General features: G+C 32.9%; 2 protein-coding genes across 2 annotated transcripts; both read right to left on the reverse strand.

The window, feature by feature from the left end:
- Positions 1-1,473: 1,473 nt before the first annotated feature.
- On the reverse strand, positions 1,474-4,300 carry LOC112754345 (cysteine proteinase 15A). Its single transcript, XM_025801957.2, has 5 exons — positions 3,873-4,300; positions 3,398-3,626; positions 2,761-2,880; positions 2,095-2,338; positions 1,474-2,002 (listed from the first exon to the last, which is right to left on the reverse strand). The coding sequence occupies exons 1-5, from the start codon at positions 4,076-4,078 to the stop codon at positions 1,719-1,721; spliced, it is 1,083 nt and encodes a 360-aa protein (XP_025657742.1). The 5' UTR covers positions 4,079-4,300; the 3' UTR covers positions 1,474-1,718.
- Positions 4,301-14,399: 10,099 nt separating this feature from the next.
- LOC112754461 (uncharacterized) lies at positions 14,400-15,086 on the reverse strand. Its single transcript, XM_025802117.1, has one exon. The coding sequence runs from the start codon at positions 15,084-15,086 to the stop codon at positions 14,400-14,402; it is 687 nt and encodes a 228-aa protein (XP_025657902.1).
- Between the last annotated feature and the right edge of the window lie 2,668 nt (positions 15,087-17,754).

Here is a 17,754-nt window from a genome sequence, read left to right on the forward strand (position 1 = left end):
TTTTTTTTTTTACCTTAAATAGTTATGGATGTAATATAGGAATATACAAATATGGAACATTAATAAGTCTTGAGAGTAAAAGGTGGGCTCTAGTAGCATGAAAGCCTCAACAGTCTTGGGTTAGCATTCTGTTTGGTCTTTTTTTATTAGGCCTATATATAAACTTTAATTGGATCAACCATATATTAGTACACAATAATTTAGTGTGCGGTTTCGGAGTCAACCCATGTAAAAGGTCAACCTAATTATTACAAAAAAAAAGGGGTCAACCTAATTAAACTTTTTTTTTTCTTTCGCACCATATCCCCCATTCCGACACGTCAATGACTAATCCATCACGAATCTGAGCTTCATTTAAGGGTTTGCCGCTAGCCAATGGGTTACTACATACACAAGGCAAGATTCAAATCTCCGACGCTTGTTTAAACGGACTAGTAAGTTAACCACTAGACCAACTCAACTTGTTAACCTAATTAAACTTTAATAGCTCTATACTTGGATGGCATGATTTCTCTAAGAAGAAGTAGATAACATGATTTCTCAATTTTTTGTTTCAATAATTGCATAATGTTTTGACACTCAAAGGAGATAGGAGCACAATACAAGAAAAATCAAGCCACTCAAAAAGAATGAAAAAAAAATAAAATGAAAGGACCATTGCATAGAAAACCAACTAGAAATCAAATTAATAAGCATAGTGAATAACAAAAGGAAAAGACCATAACACCGTTTGAATCAAGATGGTTCTATTTCTGCCTGGATGATTAATTTGAAGTGAGCCATCTTCATTTTTGCAACATCGATCTTCAAAAATGTTAACACACTCATTTGCTGTATCAATTTATGACTAATATAAAGATGCCACCTTCAGTTAAAGGTCAGTGGTCACAGCCACCTAATTCTCCAAGCAATATTTGATTAACCTAAGTATGTAGCCCTTTCTTAATTTGCCTCTTTCCTAGGTAGCCCCACAGCTACCTTACCCACTCTTGGATGTCTACTTTGGCCTTTTAGATAGCCCTTTATAATGTTTGATTCTTTTCTAGATAAAAAAAAAATGTTTGGTAAACTCATTTGTTAAATTTACAGATAGCATAGATATTAAATTCTAAATTTCTAACTATACATTTGATACAGAGATTTAATTTTATGATTTTCAAATAGTAGATGAATGATTAAGATTTGACGCTTATACTATGAACATCAAAATCATGGGTCAATTTATCATTATATCAATACTATGAATTCATGTCTAATGGGTCATATCTCATACTTAGATATGGCAATGCAGGTTAGTATTATAGCGCACGTAAATATTGAACATTGTTTCACGTTATTAAGTAGGGAATCAGAACTAAAACTGAAATAATGTTGTCAAGAATTAATTAGATTACATTTATTTAAGAATATATCAAATTTTTCACAACGATATAAAACGAAACAGATTACTAGAGAAAGCCATAAGATATAAGATTTCATAGCAAAGTTTTCCAGTTCATTTAATTACTGGCCAAGTTGCCACAAATATCTTGGCACTGGACTTACAAGGCATACAGATATTAGATAATACATAACCAAACTTTGAAGATTGCAGTTTTTTTCCTGAGATCCTAAACAAAGATACTTACTTAGCTTCTAGCAGAACATTTCACAGCATACATGTTATTATTTACATAAAACTCCAGAATGATAAAGTAAAGTCCTTGTTGCATTTTAATTTAATTGTTGCTAGATGTAAATGTAGTAGCTACTACACTTGAGACCATGGAATCCACTCCACACACATTCTTACCCCTGCAGATCTTGTAGTATCCATCCTCTCCCCAGCTCTCTCCCCATGAATTCTTGATGATCCAGAATGGCTTGTCCTTGAAGCGAATGGGAGCATATCCGGCCGCGCCATAACCCACTAGGAGCACGCCATGATCCAGATTCTTGCCGCAGATGTAGGGGCATGAGACTCCCCCTATGTATGTCTGCATGAATATTGCATTGATACCAACTGTACCAAGCAAAGCAAAAAACAGAACATCAAACTTTGCCAAACACAGTTCTTCAGATGAGGAAGTAAGGAAACAATTTAAGATTAGGTACCTGCAAGAGGGCCATGCTTCACTAGATTTGCAGCAATTTGGTCTTCATCAAGGGAAACCACACTGAAATTTGCAACCGTAGCTGCGACCTTGCTCTTGTCGAATTTGCAGGTCTCGTCTCTTCCAGTGTAAGGATAGTCCTTCTCTGTCTGTACTCCTCCAGCCTGGAGTATGTAGTCAAAAGCATTGTTCATCAACCCACCATTGCAGCCTGCGTCACATGCTCCATATTCTTCTGGATCACACTGCAAGTCATAGATTCATAGCTGTTAACTCAACTTCAAACCACAACTATGTAAATCCATCAAATGACCACCTTGTGTTCTATTCTAAATCATGTCAGGAAAACATTAAGATCTTAAATCTTCATAATGATTTCTTATATGTTGATTCACTCATCAATCATCATGGTTCTAAGATAAGCGGTATATCATATAGCAGGTGCTGGTTAATTTTACTATCTGTGTGGGAATCTTTTGTTAAAGGGTAAATTAAATCACATCAATTTTTCAGATTACACACAATACCTCTCAATTTGCAAGTTAGTTTATAAAATTTATAGTATGTAGTATTCTCTAATCTCAAAAAACATATCAATGTAATTAAACATCATAATTGATAACCACAACGATTTCATGAAAATTTAAATAAGCATATGAGGACGAACCACATGGTCACAGTCTACAAGCTGTTGCTCACTAAGGCTGACAAGCTCTCCGGTGGACAGATAATGAGCTCCTTCCAAAGCTCCAGTCGTGCTAAACGACCAACATGAACCACAAGAGCCCTGAAAACACCATCATCAATAAGAGTTAGCCGAGCAGGGGTCATCAATCAAGAGAAAATTACCAACACCAACATGGACCACAAACTTTTGTTACCTAGCTAGTCATGTTTTCAGTCCAGTACACATATGCTTTTACTAAGAGATTCAGAAAAATTTAACATAAAAATAAAACTTAGGTTAAATTAGCATGATCAAATATTTTTGGAAGTGCTTAACTGAAAATACCTCCAACTTGACATTTTGAGTTAATACTTAATACTTGAAAATTAGACTTAACCAACCTATATACTTCAAATAAACTTTATCAGTAAACTAAATAATAATAATAATAATAATAATAATAATAATAATAATAATAATATACTAAGAGTTATTTATTATTTTTGGCCATTAAGTTAATTTTTTTAGTCTAATAATCTAACAACTAATTTTATCTCATTTTTTTAAATATTAATAACTATTAGAGACTAAAAATAATAAATTTTAATAGCTCAATAATAATAATAATAATACGTACCTGGTTCTTGACTGGAGTAACAGCTCCCTTGTCACGCCAATCGAAATTCTCTGGAAGATCGCTCGTCGGCAGGATTGGAGCCTTGTTAGCGCTCGACGGAAGCCGCAGCGGCTTCAACCCAAGGTACTGCCTCTTGAACTCCTCCGGCGTCAGATCGGAGAATTTCGTGACACCGTGCTCCGCCGACGGATCCAGCTTCGCGTGCAGCTTCGCCCTCCTCAGGTTCGCCCTACATCGCACCGATCAAACAAAACCAGTTACAGTGACAACTCTCAACTAACAATACCAGAAAAATAACCGTCATCTGACGAACTATATTCATTCAGTCACGTGCTATAATAAGAAACATAAACATGTAAGCTTATTCGCCAGATCTACGATATAAAGCATCGATTTATTCTCTAACAAACTAAACAGAAGTTTGTTACTGAATTAAGTCACGTGCTTAATAACAGTAGAGATTGGAGTAACTAACTGGAAGACGCCAAAGCGGTAATCGTGCTCTTCTTGAGTGGCATAAGACTTTCCGAACTTAGTCTTGAAGGTTGTGAAGTGGTGCTCGGCGTTGAGCATGTGATGGTCTCCATCGGTTACTTGACGGATCAAGGGATCCGCTTGGTCGTCGACGGCGGTTGCGACGGCGGCGACGAGGAGGAGGAGGAGGAGGGAGAGGCGAGCCATTGTTTGGTCAATGGAGATGAGAGTGGATTGAAGATATTTTTGGAATCCGTGGGGGAATTTAATTAGGGGTTGGGTGATGTTAGGTTGGGACACGTGGAGATATGTTATTGGTCGGTCGCTTTCTGCTCCATTGTGAGTTCAGTCCTCACATGATCACTGCCACGTGGCTCTTCTTTGTTCATCCATTCTTTCTGTGCAAAGGTGTCATCTTTGGGTTTTGATATTTTCCAATTCATAATGTCATTTTAATTATATTAAATGCAATATAGACTAGAGTAACTTTATAATCAACTAATTTCTTTTAATTTTAGCATCTTTAAATTTTCATGTAATTATGGTGTAATAATTAATTTTTTTCATTCCTTAAATATCTATAAACATCAATATATGGATATAAGATTAGATCCTCTTCTCTAGATAATAATTAAACTTGTTTTATTTTATTATTAGAATTAGATAGATTTATATCTCCTAATACTCATAATACATAACAACTTTATTAAATTCTGGACAGCATGTAATTAGAAAAAAAAATGAATAATTCTACATCATTGGATGAAATCTCACACCATTAAAAATATCATTAATAGCTATTTGATGGCTACAAATCACAAAAGTTGCTCGTCCTCTAACACTCCTCATATATAAATATACCGTCTCATGTTTATTGTTTATATTTCTCATCATATTATTTTTATGAATAAGTATACGAAATTAATTTTTAATTAATTAATATTAGTAATGTTTTATTGTCAAAATACCTTTCTTAATTTTTTTTTTTGAAAAAAAAATATTTGGGGTTTAATATTTAAAATTTTATATGTAAATGTAATTTTAAAAGGTAGTCTATTTATATTGACTAAAAATAATTTCGGTTTGCTAATGAAACTCTATTTTTAATTATATTGCTTACTGCCTCTCATTTGAATATATTATTATCAATTTAAACAAAAGCAATACATTGAAAATCAATATTGATAATGAACTTTAATTATTGCACTAATAATATAAAAGTTTTATATATTGTCGTTCCATTAAATCTTATTATTTGGTACTATATTTAAATAATAACTATAAAAATATATAATTAACTCTCTATATTCATCAATATAATGCGACAGTGGTATAGAAAAGTTATACTATAAGTTAAACACATAAGAAATTAAATTCTTAGTTTATAAGTAATTGTTTTGGTACAACAAAACTTTCGTCCTCACGTTGCACAAGTAAAGTGCCAAATGTAATTTAATATTGAGAAAGGAAAAAATATCTGCATTCTCCACTAATATTAATTTATTTATCCAAATCCTGATGTTCTATAACATTGCAAATTATAGGCGAATACTTTTTTTTTTGTATAATTATTATAAAATTGAGGTTTAAAGAGTGTTCATATTTGTATTAGTAAAGCAAAAGATCTCAAGGTTTAATTACGAATTACTAAAAATTTGATGCCACCATGTTTGATTAAAGGTAATTACTTTATTGGTTCCTATAGTTTTACGAAATTTTTAATTAGGTCCTTATATTTTTTTTCCTTTTAATTGAGTCATTGCACCAATTTTTTTTTAATTTGGTCCTTACGCTTTTTTTTTTCTTTTATTTAGGTTTCTATACCAATTTTTTTTTTCAGTTGAGTCCCTATAAAATTAAGTCAATTAATACTAAGAGGGACTTAATTGAAAAAAAAAATTAATACAGGGACCCAATTAAAAAAAAAATATAGGAACCTAATTGAAAATTTCACGAAATTATAAGGACTAACAGAATAATTTAACCTTAATTAAATTATATAAGCTTAATTGAGCTTAAATTGATGTTATATATATACATAATAAGTTAATAACAATCTTTTTCAATATACCGATATATATTACGTACGTTTTTGTATTGAAGCTAATAAGTTTAAGTTTAGATATCAAAAGTTCGTTCACTTATTGTATGTGTCTCTTTTGCATGAATTTCTATGCATTATTATTATGTTAATTTTTTTGCTACCAATTTGTCGTTGCATTTCATTATCTTTCAACGTCCTTTAATTTAATTAAATATTTCGATCCTAAAACCAAACCCTATTCAATGTTACGTTTCTAAGCTTCTTATCTTTTCTTAATATCTTTACTTTAAATGTCTTTATCAATCAATTTTTTAAAGCCACCTTTTCCACACGCAAGTTGCTTCATTTTATAATAATTCTTTGATTCTTTCCATAATCTTCCGCATAAAACAAGTAAATTTATAAATTCAACATAAAATACGTGCCATTAGCTTTGGAATCAAAGGATAGAGATGCTTTAATTTCAAAGAATTGGAGCTAATTTGATTCCAAATCCTGCTTTTTCTGTTTTTTCCAACTTCCATCAGTGACGATTGTTTTTTCTGTTAATTAATATATATATATTAATTAATATATATATATTAATTAACATACCCAAAAAAATTTGATATATTAAGGTTTGAGGTGTATGTGGGCTTAAATTATGAGAAGTATTTATGCTTTTAACTAAAAATACTAAATAGTATGTCTTTCTCCAAGAACCATGGTAAGATAGAAGAAAAGGAGGGGAAGGAAAAAGGATTATTTAATATTAAAAGATGGAAAATTTGTATATTAAACAAGGCTTGGCATGCCCCATGCCTCTGAATAATCAAATTTATCGGGTTTAAAATTTTAAATAAAAAAATAAAAATAAAAAAGGCATGGCAGTCCACGAGGACATATAAATAATTATGCTATTAAATTCTACATAAATATCATCGTTTTGAACCAATATTTAATCAGTAATAATTTACTCTCATATTTATAGAAATTTGTACAAAAAAATATAATTTATATTTATATTTATTAAAATTTGTACATATAAATTAATAAAATATATTTATTAAAAATAATTTAATATTTATATTAATCAAACAATGACGAGGCTAAAAATTGCTATCTCTAAGAATTTCTCTTAGTTTTTTTTTTTTTGGACAGGAGGAATTTTTCTTAGTTTAAAAGTCACATTCATCTTTTTTGTTTTTTTGGGATGATTTTCATTTTTCTGGATGTAGATTGGGCCGGACACCCGACCCAAATACCCAACCCAGATTCAAACTATTCTTCTATTGTCTCGCTCTCTGTCTTTCTAATTCTCTGAGGGCCCAAAATATTAAAATTTTTCGGTCCACAATTTAAGGGTATGGTCAATAAAGTGACTTTTTTCGTCTTTGTTTCTTTGTGTGTTATCTTTCAAAATTATATTTTAACTTATGAATTTTATACCACGACTAAACCCAAACTAATTTTAAAATTATATATATTTTTGGTCAAGAATTTAAATTATATTGACGAGAGATAGTTTCGGCCTTTTGGGTCTTACTAATTTTGTTTTATAGACTATGTCTAAACAAGCTTTCATGAACTATATCACCCAATGCTTTAACTGTAAAAAAGGGCCCAAAATAATTTTTTGTATACCTTGTGGCCTGACAATAAAGTGTTTGTCAGGCCTTTTTGAAAGGCCCAACCCATTACAGCCAAAAAAGCTTACGGAATGAGAAAAAGAATAAAATACATTTTTTATTATGAAAGATTTTGGGTAAAGTATACTTTTTATCCTTAAAGTTTGACAAAAATTCCAAAAATACTCTTAAGTTTTATTTTGTTTTAATTTTATCCAAGAAGTTTTCGATTTGTAGCAAATATACCCCTGACGACTAATTTTTAAAAAAATTTAAGACCAATTCAACAATAATTTCATAAAATCAACCTTTCAACACAAACAAATTAAGCATAATTTTCATGCATTATCGTTAAATTGATCTTAAATTTTTTGAAAATTTAGTCGTCGAGAATATATTTGATGCAAATCGAAAATTTTTGGGACAAAATTGAAACAAAATAAAAGTCAGGGGTATTTTTAAAACTTTTGACAAACTTTAGGGAAAAAAATATACTTTACCTTCGACAAAGATACTCAATGTAAAGCTAAGTGTGTTTCAATTTTCATATTATTCTGGAAAAAATGTTATATGTACTATTTTTATGTATAATTTTTTTTGCGTATTTTTCATTTTTATATTAAAAGCGATTAATAAGAAATAAGAGAAAATACAATATTTGTCTCTCATATCATAAAAAAATATATACAAAAGAAGGTACAGAAAAAATGACACAAATATATTTTTATTTTCGCAAATGAGTTGATATACCATCATTACGTGTGCAATTATGGGACAAAAATGTTATAATGGTATTGATAATTTTGGGGGCACTCATCATGTTCACAAACATAATACGTTTATATGAATGGAACGGTGGATAAGTCGTCATCAATTTAACTCATATCCACCCTTTATTAGGAACTATAATTTATTTCAATTATTATTTGCAATGAGCAACATGACATGATCTTTATTATTTTAGTTGTGCCTGCTCAGTAGAACAAAAATGAATATGACGAACATTGTAATAATTTAATTATATATACATGATTAGAAATTAATATGTGAAAGTTTATTAGGAAAGTATGACCAAAGTAACTTTGTATAAAATTAAAAATAATATAAAAATTAAATTAAAAAATAATATATAAAATTAAAAATAATATAAAAATTAAATTAAAAAATAAAAAATTTAATTATAAATTTAGTGAAACTATATACACCATTAAATTTTTAAAATATTAATAAATGATGTTTAGAAATAGTCCATCAAGTGGAATTTTGAATAATGTATGTGGACACATTGTTATTGTGAAATTTCCAACATGAATGGTCAGACACCGCCATGCGTCCAACACTTATAATCATGAACAAATAGGAATCTTCTTTGTCAACTTTGGAAGATTTTCACACCAACTTTTTCTTCCATGGACAAAAAGATTATTCTCAACACCATCTTCTCACTACAAAAAAAAAAAAAATAATAATAATAATAAAATAAAATAATCATCAATTTAGCGACCGATTTTTTTCTCAACTTTTTTTTAGTAAAATGATCAACATTAAGTTAATTGTAGACCTTGTCATTTTAATTTGGATACTTCTTCCACAAAATACTTTACTCCAATGAACATGTTGGATTGCAGAAATAGTAATCCTAATAAATGAATTATTAGAGATAAGGAGAGAGAGAGAATACATACGTTTATGTTAGAGATAGGCTTTAAGTATATTAGGTTTATGGTTTAGATTTTATATTTACATTTTGTTATTTAGTTACACTTGTGAGAGAGAATTGACTTTTAGTTAATTAATATTAGTTATTTTTTTATAATAACATTTTCAATTTTTATTTTTTAAAGAATTTAGGATTTAGATTTAAATTTTAAAAATTAAGACGTAGGTTTATTATTTAAAGTTTAAAATTTAAAAAAATTAGTTAATATTAGCTGAAAAATTAACTTTTTAATTGAATTTATATAATAAATTTTAATATAATTCATATTTAAATTCAACTAATTTTTCATTCAAAATTGTTGAAGGTGTAGTGAGAGTAGCAAGAGAATGTGCAGGTTCAGAGAAAAACAGAGAAGAGAAAGATGGAAACATGACTTGAATCAGAAAATGGCAAAACTCAACTAACTGTGAGACATAACAAGCCTTATATACAAGCATAGATATAATGAGTTAAGTTCAACTCATTTATTACGTTCACACACACACACTATACTATCATACACACGCATAACAGCTGATAGTGCTCTACTCTAACCACTTTATGATAAATATCTCCACTAGCTAACTAATTCAGCTATTTAGTAACTAAATGGTTAGTTTGTTAGTCTCTCAACTCATATGTCAGGTAACACCTTCCCTCAAATTAGGAGTACAAATGTCTAGTAGTCCTAACTTGCCGTAGAGAGTGGAAAAGGTTTTCGGTGCAAGTGGCTTTGTCAATAGGTCTGCTATTTGTTCATGAGTCGAGATAGGAAGTAGATGGATGAGTTTTTCCATCACCTTGTCTCTTACCACATGGCAATCAACCTCAATATGCTTCGTTCGTTCGTGAAAGACTGGATTGTGAGCAATGTGGATGGCTGCTTGGCTATCACAGTATAGACTTATAGGTTTCTCCAGTACAAAACCCAAGTCACTTAGGACTTTCTTTAGCCAAATTGCTTCTCTAGTGGCTGAGGCCAACGCTCGATATTCTACTTTAGCAGAAGATGATGCCACAGTCGTTTGTTTCTTGCTTTTCCATGAAACAATCGAATTCCCAATGTAAAAGCAGTAGGCAAATATAGATCTTCACGAATCAGGGCATGCCGCCCAATCAGAGTCACTAAATCCTGACACTAGCAGATCAGACTTGGACGGGAAGAACAACCCGATTGCAGGTGCCATCTTGATATATCTCAAATTTCTATATGCTGCCTTGAGGTGCAAAGTGGTTGGTTTCTCAAGAAATTGGCTGAGCTTGCCAATTGCGAAACTAATTTCTGGCCTTGTGTTAGCCAGATAAAGGAGTTTGCCAATTAGCTTCCTATATGCGCTGTTGTCAGGTAGTAATTCCCCCTCATCTTTTGTCAACTTAGTGCCATAATCCATTGGGATCGAAGCTGGTTTGCACTCCTCCATTTCAGAGTCTCGTAATAAATCCAAGGCATATTTCCGTTGGTATAAAGCAATGCCTTCCCTGCTTCGAGCAATTTCCATCCCTAGGAAGAACTTTAAATCACCAATGTCCTTAATACGAAACTTCTCATGCAACAATGCCTTAATGGAATTGATTTCACTCATGTCGTTCCCTGCCAACACCACATCATCTATGTAAACTAATAGTGTAGTGAAGCCACTGCTTTAGTGTTTGGTAAACAAGCTGTGATCAGACTTCAATTGGCTGTACCCACTCTCTAACAGAACAGATTTCAACATATTGTTCCACTGTCGGCTTGCCTGCTTCAGGCCATAAAGGGACTTCTGCAGGTTGCAAACATGATTGGGCAGGGCATTCAACTCGGGGGGGGGGGGATGCGCATATAGACCTCTTCCTCCAACTCACCATGAAGGAAAGCCGTGTTGACGTCAATCTGCTTAAGAAACCAACCTTTGGCAGCAGCCAAGGCAAGTACGACGCGAAGCGTGCTGAGCTTTAAAACAGGACTAAAAGTATTGAGGTAGTCAATGCCGGGTACTTGGGTGAAGCCTTTCGCAACTAGTCGCGCCTTATGTTTTTCAATGCTCCCATCGGGGTTGTGTTTGAGCTTAAACACCCATTTGCAGCCGATGGCTTTCTTGCCAGGAGAGAGAGCTTGAATTTCCCAAGTCTGTAGTTGCTGTAGTGCATCGAGTTCATCTTTGATGGCATTCCTCCAACAAGCATGAGCTACGGCATCCTCATAAGACCTTGGTTCTTTGTCAGTGGAGATGGCTAGGGAGAAGGCTCTATGTGATGCTGAAAGTGCATTATAACATAAGAAGTGTGTGAGAGGATATTTGCTTGGTGGGGCTATGGAGACACTCATACATTGGAATCTTTGAGATATGCATGTTTCTTATGCTCTCTTGTGGACCTTCTTAAAGGAATAAGATGTTGAGAGTTAATGGTATGAAGAGAATCTATGGATGTATGTTCAGTTGTGTCTCTGTTTAAATCATTACTGATGCATGGATCAATGACGTGTGTAGTGCTCTATGTTAGTGGAATGGGTGCAGAAATCTGCTGTTCAGGCAGATATTCGTGTGTGTGTGGATGCTGGACTTGTGGTAAAGTGTATGAATATGTATCATATGTGAAAGGGTCAGGCATGGAATGAATCCGTGATGATATAGGATGTGAATGTGGGTCAACCATTTTGGTGAAAGGGAAAATAGTTTCATAAAACTTTACATCTCTGGACACAAAAATTTCATTTGAGTGAAGATCGAACAGAACAAAACCTTTAATGCCTTCCCTAAATCCCAAAAAGGTGCACTTCTTTGCCCTTGGGTCAAGTTTTTTTCTCCCTGTCGTAATGGTGTTAGCATATGCTAAACACCCAAAGACTCTCAACTGTGATATAGGGGGCAAGGAATGGTGCAAAATCTGGTAGGGTGATTGATTTTTTAAGAAAATAGATGGCAGCCTATTTATCAAGTGAATTGCATGTGCAGTGGCATAATTCCAGTAGCACTTAGGAATGTTTGAGTGAAATAAGAGGGCACTGGTTACAGCAAGAACATGTTGGTGTTTCCTTTCAACAATACCATTTTGTTGAGGGGTCTCAACACATGTTATTTGATGAATTATGCCACTGGATGCATAGTAATCTGGCATTAAAAATTCTGGTCCATTGTCAGTTCTCACCTTTTTTACAGTTTGATTGAATTGTGTTTTAGCGAAGTTGACAAAAGATTTTAACAAATTTGTGGCTTCTGATTTAGCTTTCATGAAATACAACCAAGTGTACCTAGACTTGTCATCCACTATTGTTAAAAAATACCTGTGACCCCCTATGGACAAAATAGACAAAGGTCCCCATATATCTACATGAATGAGTTCTAGGCAATATGATGCAATCTTATTACTTGCTGCAAATGGCAGCTTTCTTCGCTTTGCCAAGTGGCAAGCATTGCAGGGTAACATCTCAGTGTCATTACAAGTAGTGAAATGATAAATTTTTTGTATTGATTTCAAGCTATTTAATGATGGATGCCCTAACCTACAATGCCAAAGACTTCTATCCTGAGTGCCTTGAATGCTCATGATGTATGGTGTAGAATTTGTATGCAATGAATGTTCCTTATTGAGTGTGTAGAGGCCTCCAACAACCTCAACTTTTCCAATCATCCTCAAGGAGCTGCAGTCCTGTATCTCACACAATTTTTCAGAAAAGTTCATAGTGCGCTTAACAGCCTTCGCATACAAGTAGACGGCTATGCACGACTCCTTGGTAAGATGAAGAAGGAATGGCGTGGCGAAAGAGCTACCTGGAAGCTAGTTACGGTTGTGCAAAGAATATGAAGGAAACTGGTACCCTATTAGTTCAGTCAGTCAGTTACAAGTGAGAAGAAGGATATCAGGTTCCAAAGACTCATCACAAATATTGTAGGTGATATCCGAAACCGCTGATGCTTGTAACCGGGAAAGCCACAAATGGGGGTATAGGATACGAAGATCACAAACAAGAGTTTGTTTCCCAAAGAGCCCGTAATCCCCATGAGAAGCCCTGGGATGGGACCCAATAGTGACTGTAAAAGTCCATGTCTGCAGGAAGGCAAATCATATTCTTTCTTAGTTGCTGAAGAGCGGGTTGAAGCCACTAGCTAAGGCCCACCTATGTTCACTTGCCGAAGGGGATCAGTAAAGATGGCGGACTTCCCTCTCTTTATAAGGCACGCACAGGTGATCTAATTAATAAGACTAGCTGAACTAAGACAGTAAGGACATTCTCTGCCTCAAGTCCCATAGCCTATTCTAAGGCAGCTTATTCTGGGCATTCATCTGCAGCTACTTTTCTTTTTCTACGATACCACAAAGCAAATTCAACTTCCTTCCTGGGCAGTGTGGTTGTAAGCTTGGATATTGAAATTAGCTTGAAATTGAATGAAGGAATGTATAATGCATTTTTCAAATACAAATTTTCAGAAAATACAATAGTTCCAATTATACTGCTTGTAGTGTAAGAACCATTTGGTAGTTTCACAATAATTGGATCTATTTGTTGATAGCTTTGAAAATCATCCAAGGTATAGATACGTGATCTGTAGCACCCGTATCGATTACCCAGGATTCGCACTTTTGTTTTGAAATGTTTAGGGCTTTAACACTTGTTTTGAAATGCAAAACATGCACCAAATTACCTTGATGAGGTGGTGACTGCTGTGAAGTCACAATTTGGTTGGTACTATGAATGTTCCTTAGTTCATGCGTGTGAAGCAATGCCAATAAAGCTTCCTTCTGTTCTGCAGTAAATCCAGAATTGGAAGTCTCGGACTCTCCCAACTGCATACTGAGTTCTCCATTTGCATCCTCAGTATCTGCTGTGGCCATTATGTTTACAGCAGCTTCTCCACCATTCCTTTGCCTCAAGTGTGGTGGAAGGCCATGCTTTTTATAGCATGTCTCTATGGTGTGTCCCAATTTTTCACAGTGTGAACACTGCATTCTTCCTTGTTGTCTTCCTCGACCTCCTTTCCCTCCAGCTTGTTGCCTACCTTTTCTACCTCTTCTTCTCCCTCTATTCTGACTGAAGTCCATAGTGTTTGAGGAAGTTGCAGAGTATGCCACGAGTCTATCAGTTGAGATAGGTTCCAAGCTATGTTGCTGTCTTTCCTGCTGAGAGAGCATTGAAAGAGCTGTGTGGATATCGGGGAGGAGATCCATGAGCATAATTTGGGACCTTACAGCCAAGTACTAGTCGTTCAAACCCCTCAAAAAATGGGTAACTTGATCTTCAGACTTGTATCTTCTCACAACACCTAAACCACACTTGCAATCCTTTCCACATTCACATGAAGGAATCATCCTGAAATTTTCTATGTCTTCCCAAATTGCCCTCAATTTAGTGAAATAGGTTGTGACATCCACGTCTCCTTGTCTAAATGCATAAAACTTCTCGTGTAATTCTGCCACCCGAAATCTATCACCATGATAATACCTGTGTTTTAGGTCATTCCATAGGTCGCTAGCAACGTTCATCCATATTACCGATTGCGAAATGCTAGGGCTTAACGAGAGGTTTATCCAGGCTACGACGTAGGTATTGCATCTTTCCCAAGATTCGAACACACTATCATTTTCATCAGGCTTTGGTAAACTACCATCTATGAATTTCAATTTATTTTTAGATTTCAATGCTAATACCATTGATCTACTCCAAGAGCCATAGTTCTTGCCATCCAGAATAACAGGGATGAGAGGAGTACCAGCGCTCTCAGAAGGATGAAGAAAGTAAGGGTTTGTTGGATCTTGACTCGAGTTGGCGCTGTTCCGAGTTAGTTGGGCTTGAATTGACGCGATTTGATTCAGAACTTCAGTAATTCTTTGTAACTCTACCGCAGAATATGACGAACCGGAGTTCGCAGCGAATGGTTCCGCCATCTCTCCCCTAATTTCATTGATTTGTGAAATTGGAGTTCTGTGCTCTTCAAATTGATGATTGAGGCACAAAGATCAAGTTTTTTCTTCCTCAATTCCTTGCTTCTTACACATGCTACCCTCTTTGGGTCCACGCTCACCGCACCATGTTGAAGGTGTAGTGAGAGTAGCAAGAGAATGTGCAGGTTCAGAGAAAAACAGAGAAGAGAAAGATGAAAATGTGACTTGAATCAGAAAATGGCAAAACTCAACTAACTGTGAGGCATAACAAGCCTTATATACAAGCATAGATATAATGAGTTAAGTTCAACTCATTTGTTAGGTTCACACACACACACTATACTATCATACACACACAAAACAACTGATAGTGCTCTACTCTAACCACTTTGTGATAAATATCTCCACTAGCTAACTAATTCAGCTATTTAGTAACTAAATGGTTAGTTTATTAGTCTCTCAACTCATATGTCAGGTAACAAAAATGTCTTTATATTACTCCATTGACCATAAAATAATATTTTTTTAGAAAAATATATTAGGAGTTTAATACTTTTTAATAATATTAATCAATACTTAATTGACATATTATTTTTATATATTTAGAATTTAAATTTTTAGCACTTAAAATTTAGAATATTTATTAAGTGTTGACTAAAACTAATAAATTTTGTTGATCATATAACATTATTGTTCTTCTTCGAATAAGAAAAAGCTTATTAGCAATTTAGCATGGTAAAAACTCAGGTGCAGTCAACTTCACGTGAAGTTGATATATAGTTGAGAGCCGTTAGATGAAAATTTAGTCAAAAATCAATCAAATTATCTAACGGCTCTCAATTATCAACTTCACGTAAAGTCGACTGCACCTGAGTTTCCACCATTTAGCATGGGATATATAATATTTTAAAAAAATGCATGGTCTGCACTTATAACACAACTCATGGAATAATTAAAAAATGCATGCTCTTAAACTCACATCTAAGATCTATCTAATTAATAATCACCGTTTCCAACTCTCATTCAATGGACAAATTCTGAATAATCCAATATACGAAAGTAAATCAAATTTTCAAAATAGGTAATGATTTAGGGTGAGACTGCTCTGGAACAATAATAATAATACAAAACATTCTGGGATTCAAATTATTAAAAGGTAAAGCAAAAAACACAGACAGAGGAAGTGATGAGAGACTCCGAAAAAAGATGTTTTTGTCAATATTTTTGTCATATTCAAATATTGTATGGTCAAAAAGGTTCACAAAGACAGCAAAAAAGAAAAAAAAAATATATATATATATATAAAATAAAAAATAGAAGGTATGAAGACAAAATTATTAATGCTTTTGATTTATAAATTAAACTAAGAAAAAAAAATCATATATAGAGTAAACAATATTGATGACAAAACCAACACATAGTTGAGTTAGATATTTAGATTATCTCTCAAAATAAAAACTAAAAAAAAAAACAAAGATAGTGGGTTCAATAAATACTCATTCCCTTAAATGTCCTGAGTTTTTTTTTTAGGAAAAGTATATGAACCAACTCCAAATCAGCCTAAAATAAAACAACTTAATTAATTATAAATATAGTAATTAATTTTATTTATTTATGATTTAAAATATTGGTTATTAAATATTTCACCACGTGAATCACGGAAACTGATTCAATTAGTTTCCGTCTCTTCACCCTCATTCTCTCTCCAAATACTTAAAACATGATAAATTAGAAAATAGATTCAGAACCATCCAATTTACAAAGAAAAAAAACATCTTAATACCTAGCATAAGCACCATTCACGTAAAGGTTTTGGATTCATTCAAAGGCATTTAGCTGGTTTTTGGCTGATACCCTCTTGTTCCCTAGCATTGTTGTTTTTTTTAACAATCTGATTTAAAATTTGACATTTTCTATAACTAAAAATTAATGCTTAAAAAAAACACACATAAAAATCTAAAAACATAATATAGACACTCATAACTAAACAACATGGATTTAATTATTAAGGAATAGGGCGTAGCACACTTATCATCAAGAGAAAGCGATAAGGCTAATATGGTATTATTATTATTATTGACAACTAAATGTTAAGCAAAGTTCTTAACTTTATCTTATTTTCAACTTAACAAAGTCCTGTCAAAATGAAATAATCATCACCAAAAGAAATGTAGATATTATGTATGTATATGTATGACATTTTGTGGTTGTTTTTTCATTGTAATGGCGTGGTGTGGGTTATTTGCCCAAACTTCCAAAAATAAAAGCAACAAAGAAGAATATATGGTGGGTTTTATTTTGCTGCTAGCGATAGAAAAATGGTGCCAAGACCCAACATACACAATAATAAAATTGAAAGGGATGTGTTTGTTTTTATTTTCTTTTTAGTATTTTTAATTTTTAGAATTTTGTAAAAAAAATAATAAAAATAAGAAATAAAAAATAAAAAATAAAACTTTATTATTTTCATTATGTATTTTTTTTATAAAATTCTAAAAACAAAAAAAATTAAAAATAAAAATGTAAATCAGACACACCGTAAGGTTCTTTCAAGCAAACCCAAATGCTCATTTTGTTTGATTATAAGATCATCAAGAGATAATTTATGATTTGATTCCGCTAAAAAATCAATTAGAAGTGTAGTTAATTAGAGTCAACTAATTAAAAAATA

This window comes from Arachis hypogaea, chromosome 16 (assembly GCF_003086295.3).
Source record: "Arachis hypogaea cultivar Tifrunner chromosome 16, arahy.Tifrunner.gnm2.J5K5, whole genome shotgun sequence".
NCBI classification, from domain to species: Eukaryota; Viridiplantae; Streptophyta; class Magnoliopsida; order Fabales; family Fabaceae; genus Arachis; species Arachis hypogaea.

Bases quoted from the DNA above. Each gene is read 5' to 3' on its own strand.
- LOC112754345 (XM_025801957.2), bottom strand. From the start codon at position 4,078: ATGGCTCGCCTCTCCCTCCTCCTCCTCCTCCTCGTCGCCGCCGTCGCA. The intron at 3,627-3,872 runs GTTAGTTACTCC...GGTGCGATGTAG, and splicing joins TACCGCTTTGGCGTCTTCCA to GGCGAACCTGAGGAGGGCGA. The intron at 2,881-3,397 runs GTACGTATTATT...TGGTGTTTTCAG, and splicing joins TTACTCCAGTCAAGAACCAG to GGCTCTTGTGGTTCATGTTG.
- LOC112754461 (XM_025802117.1), bottom strand. From the start codon at position 15,086: ATGGCGGAACCATTCGCTGCGAACTCCGGTTCGTCATATTCTGCGGTA.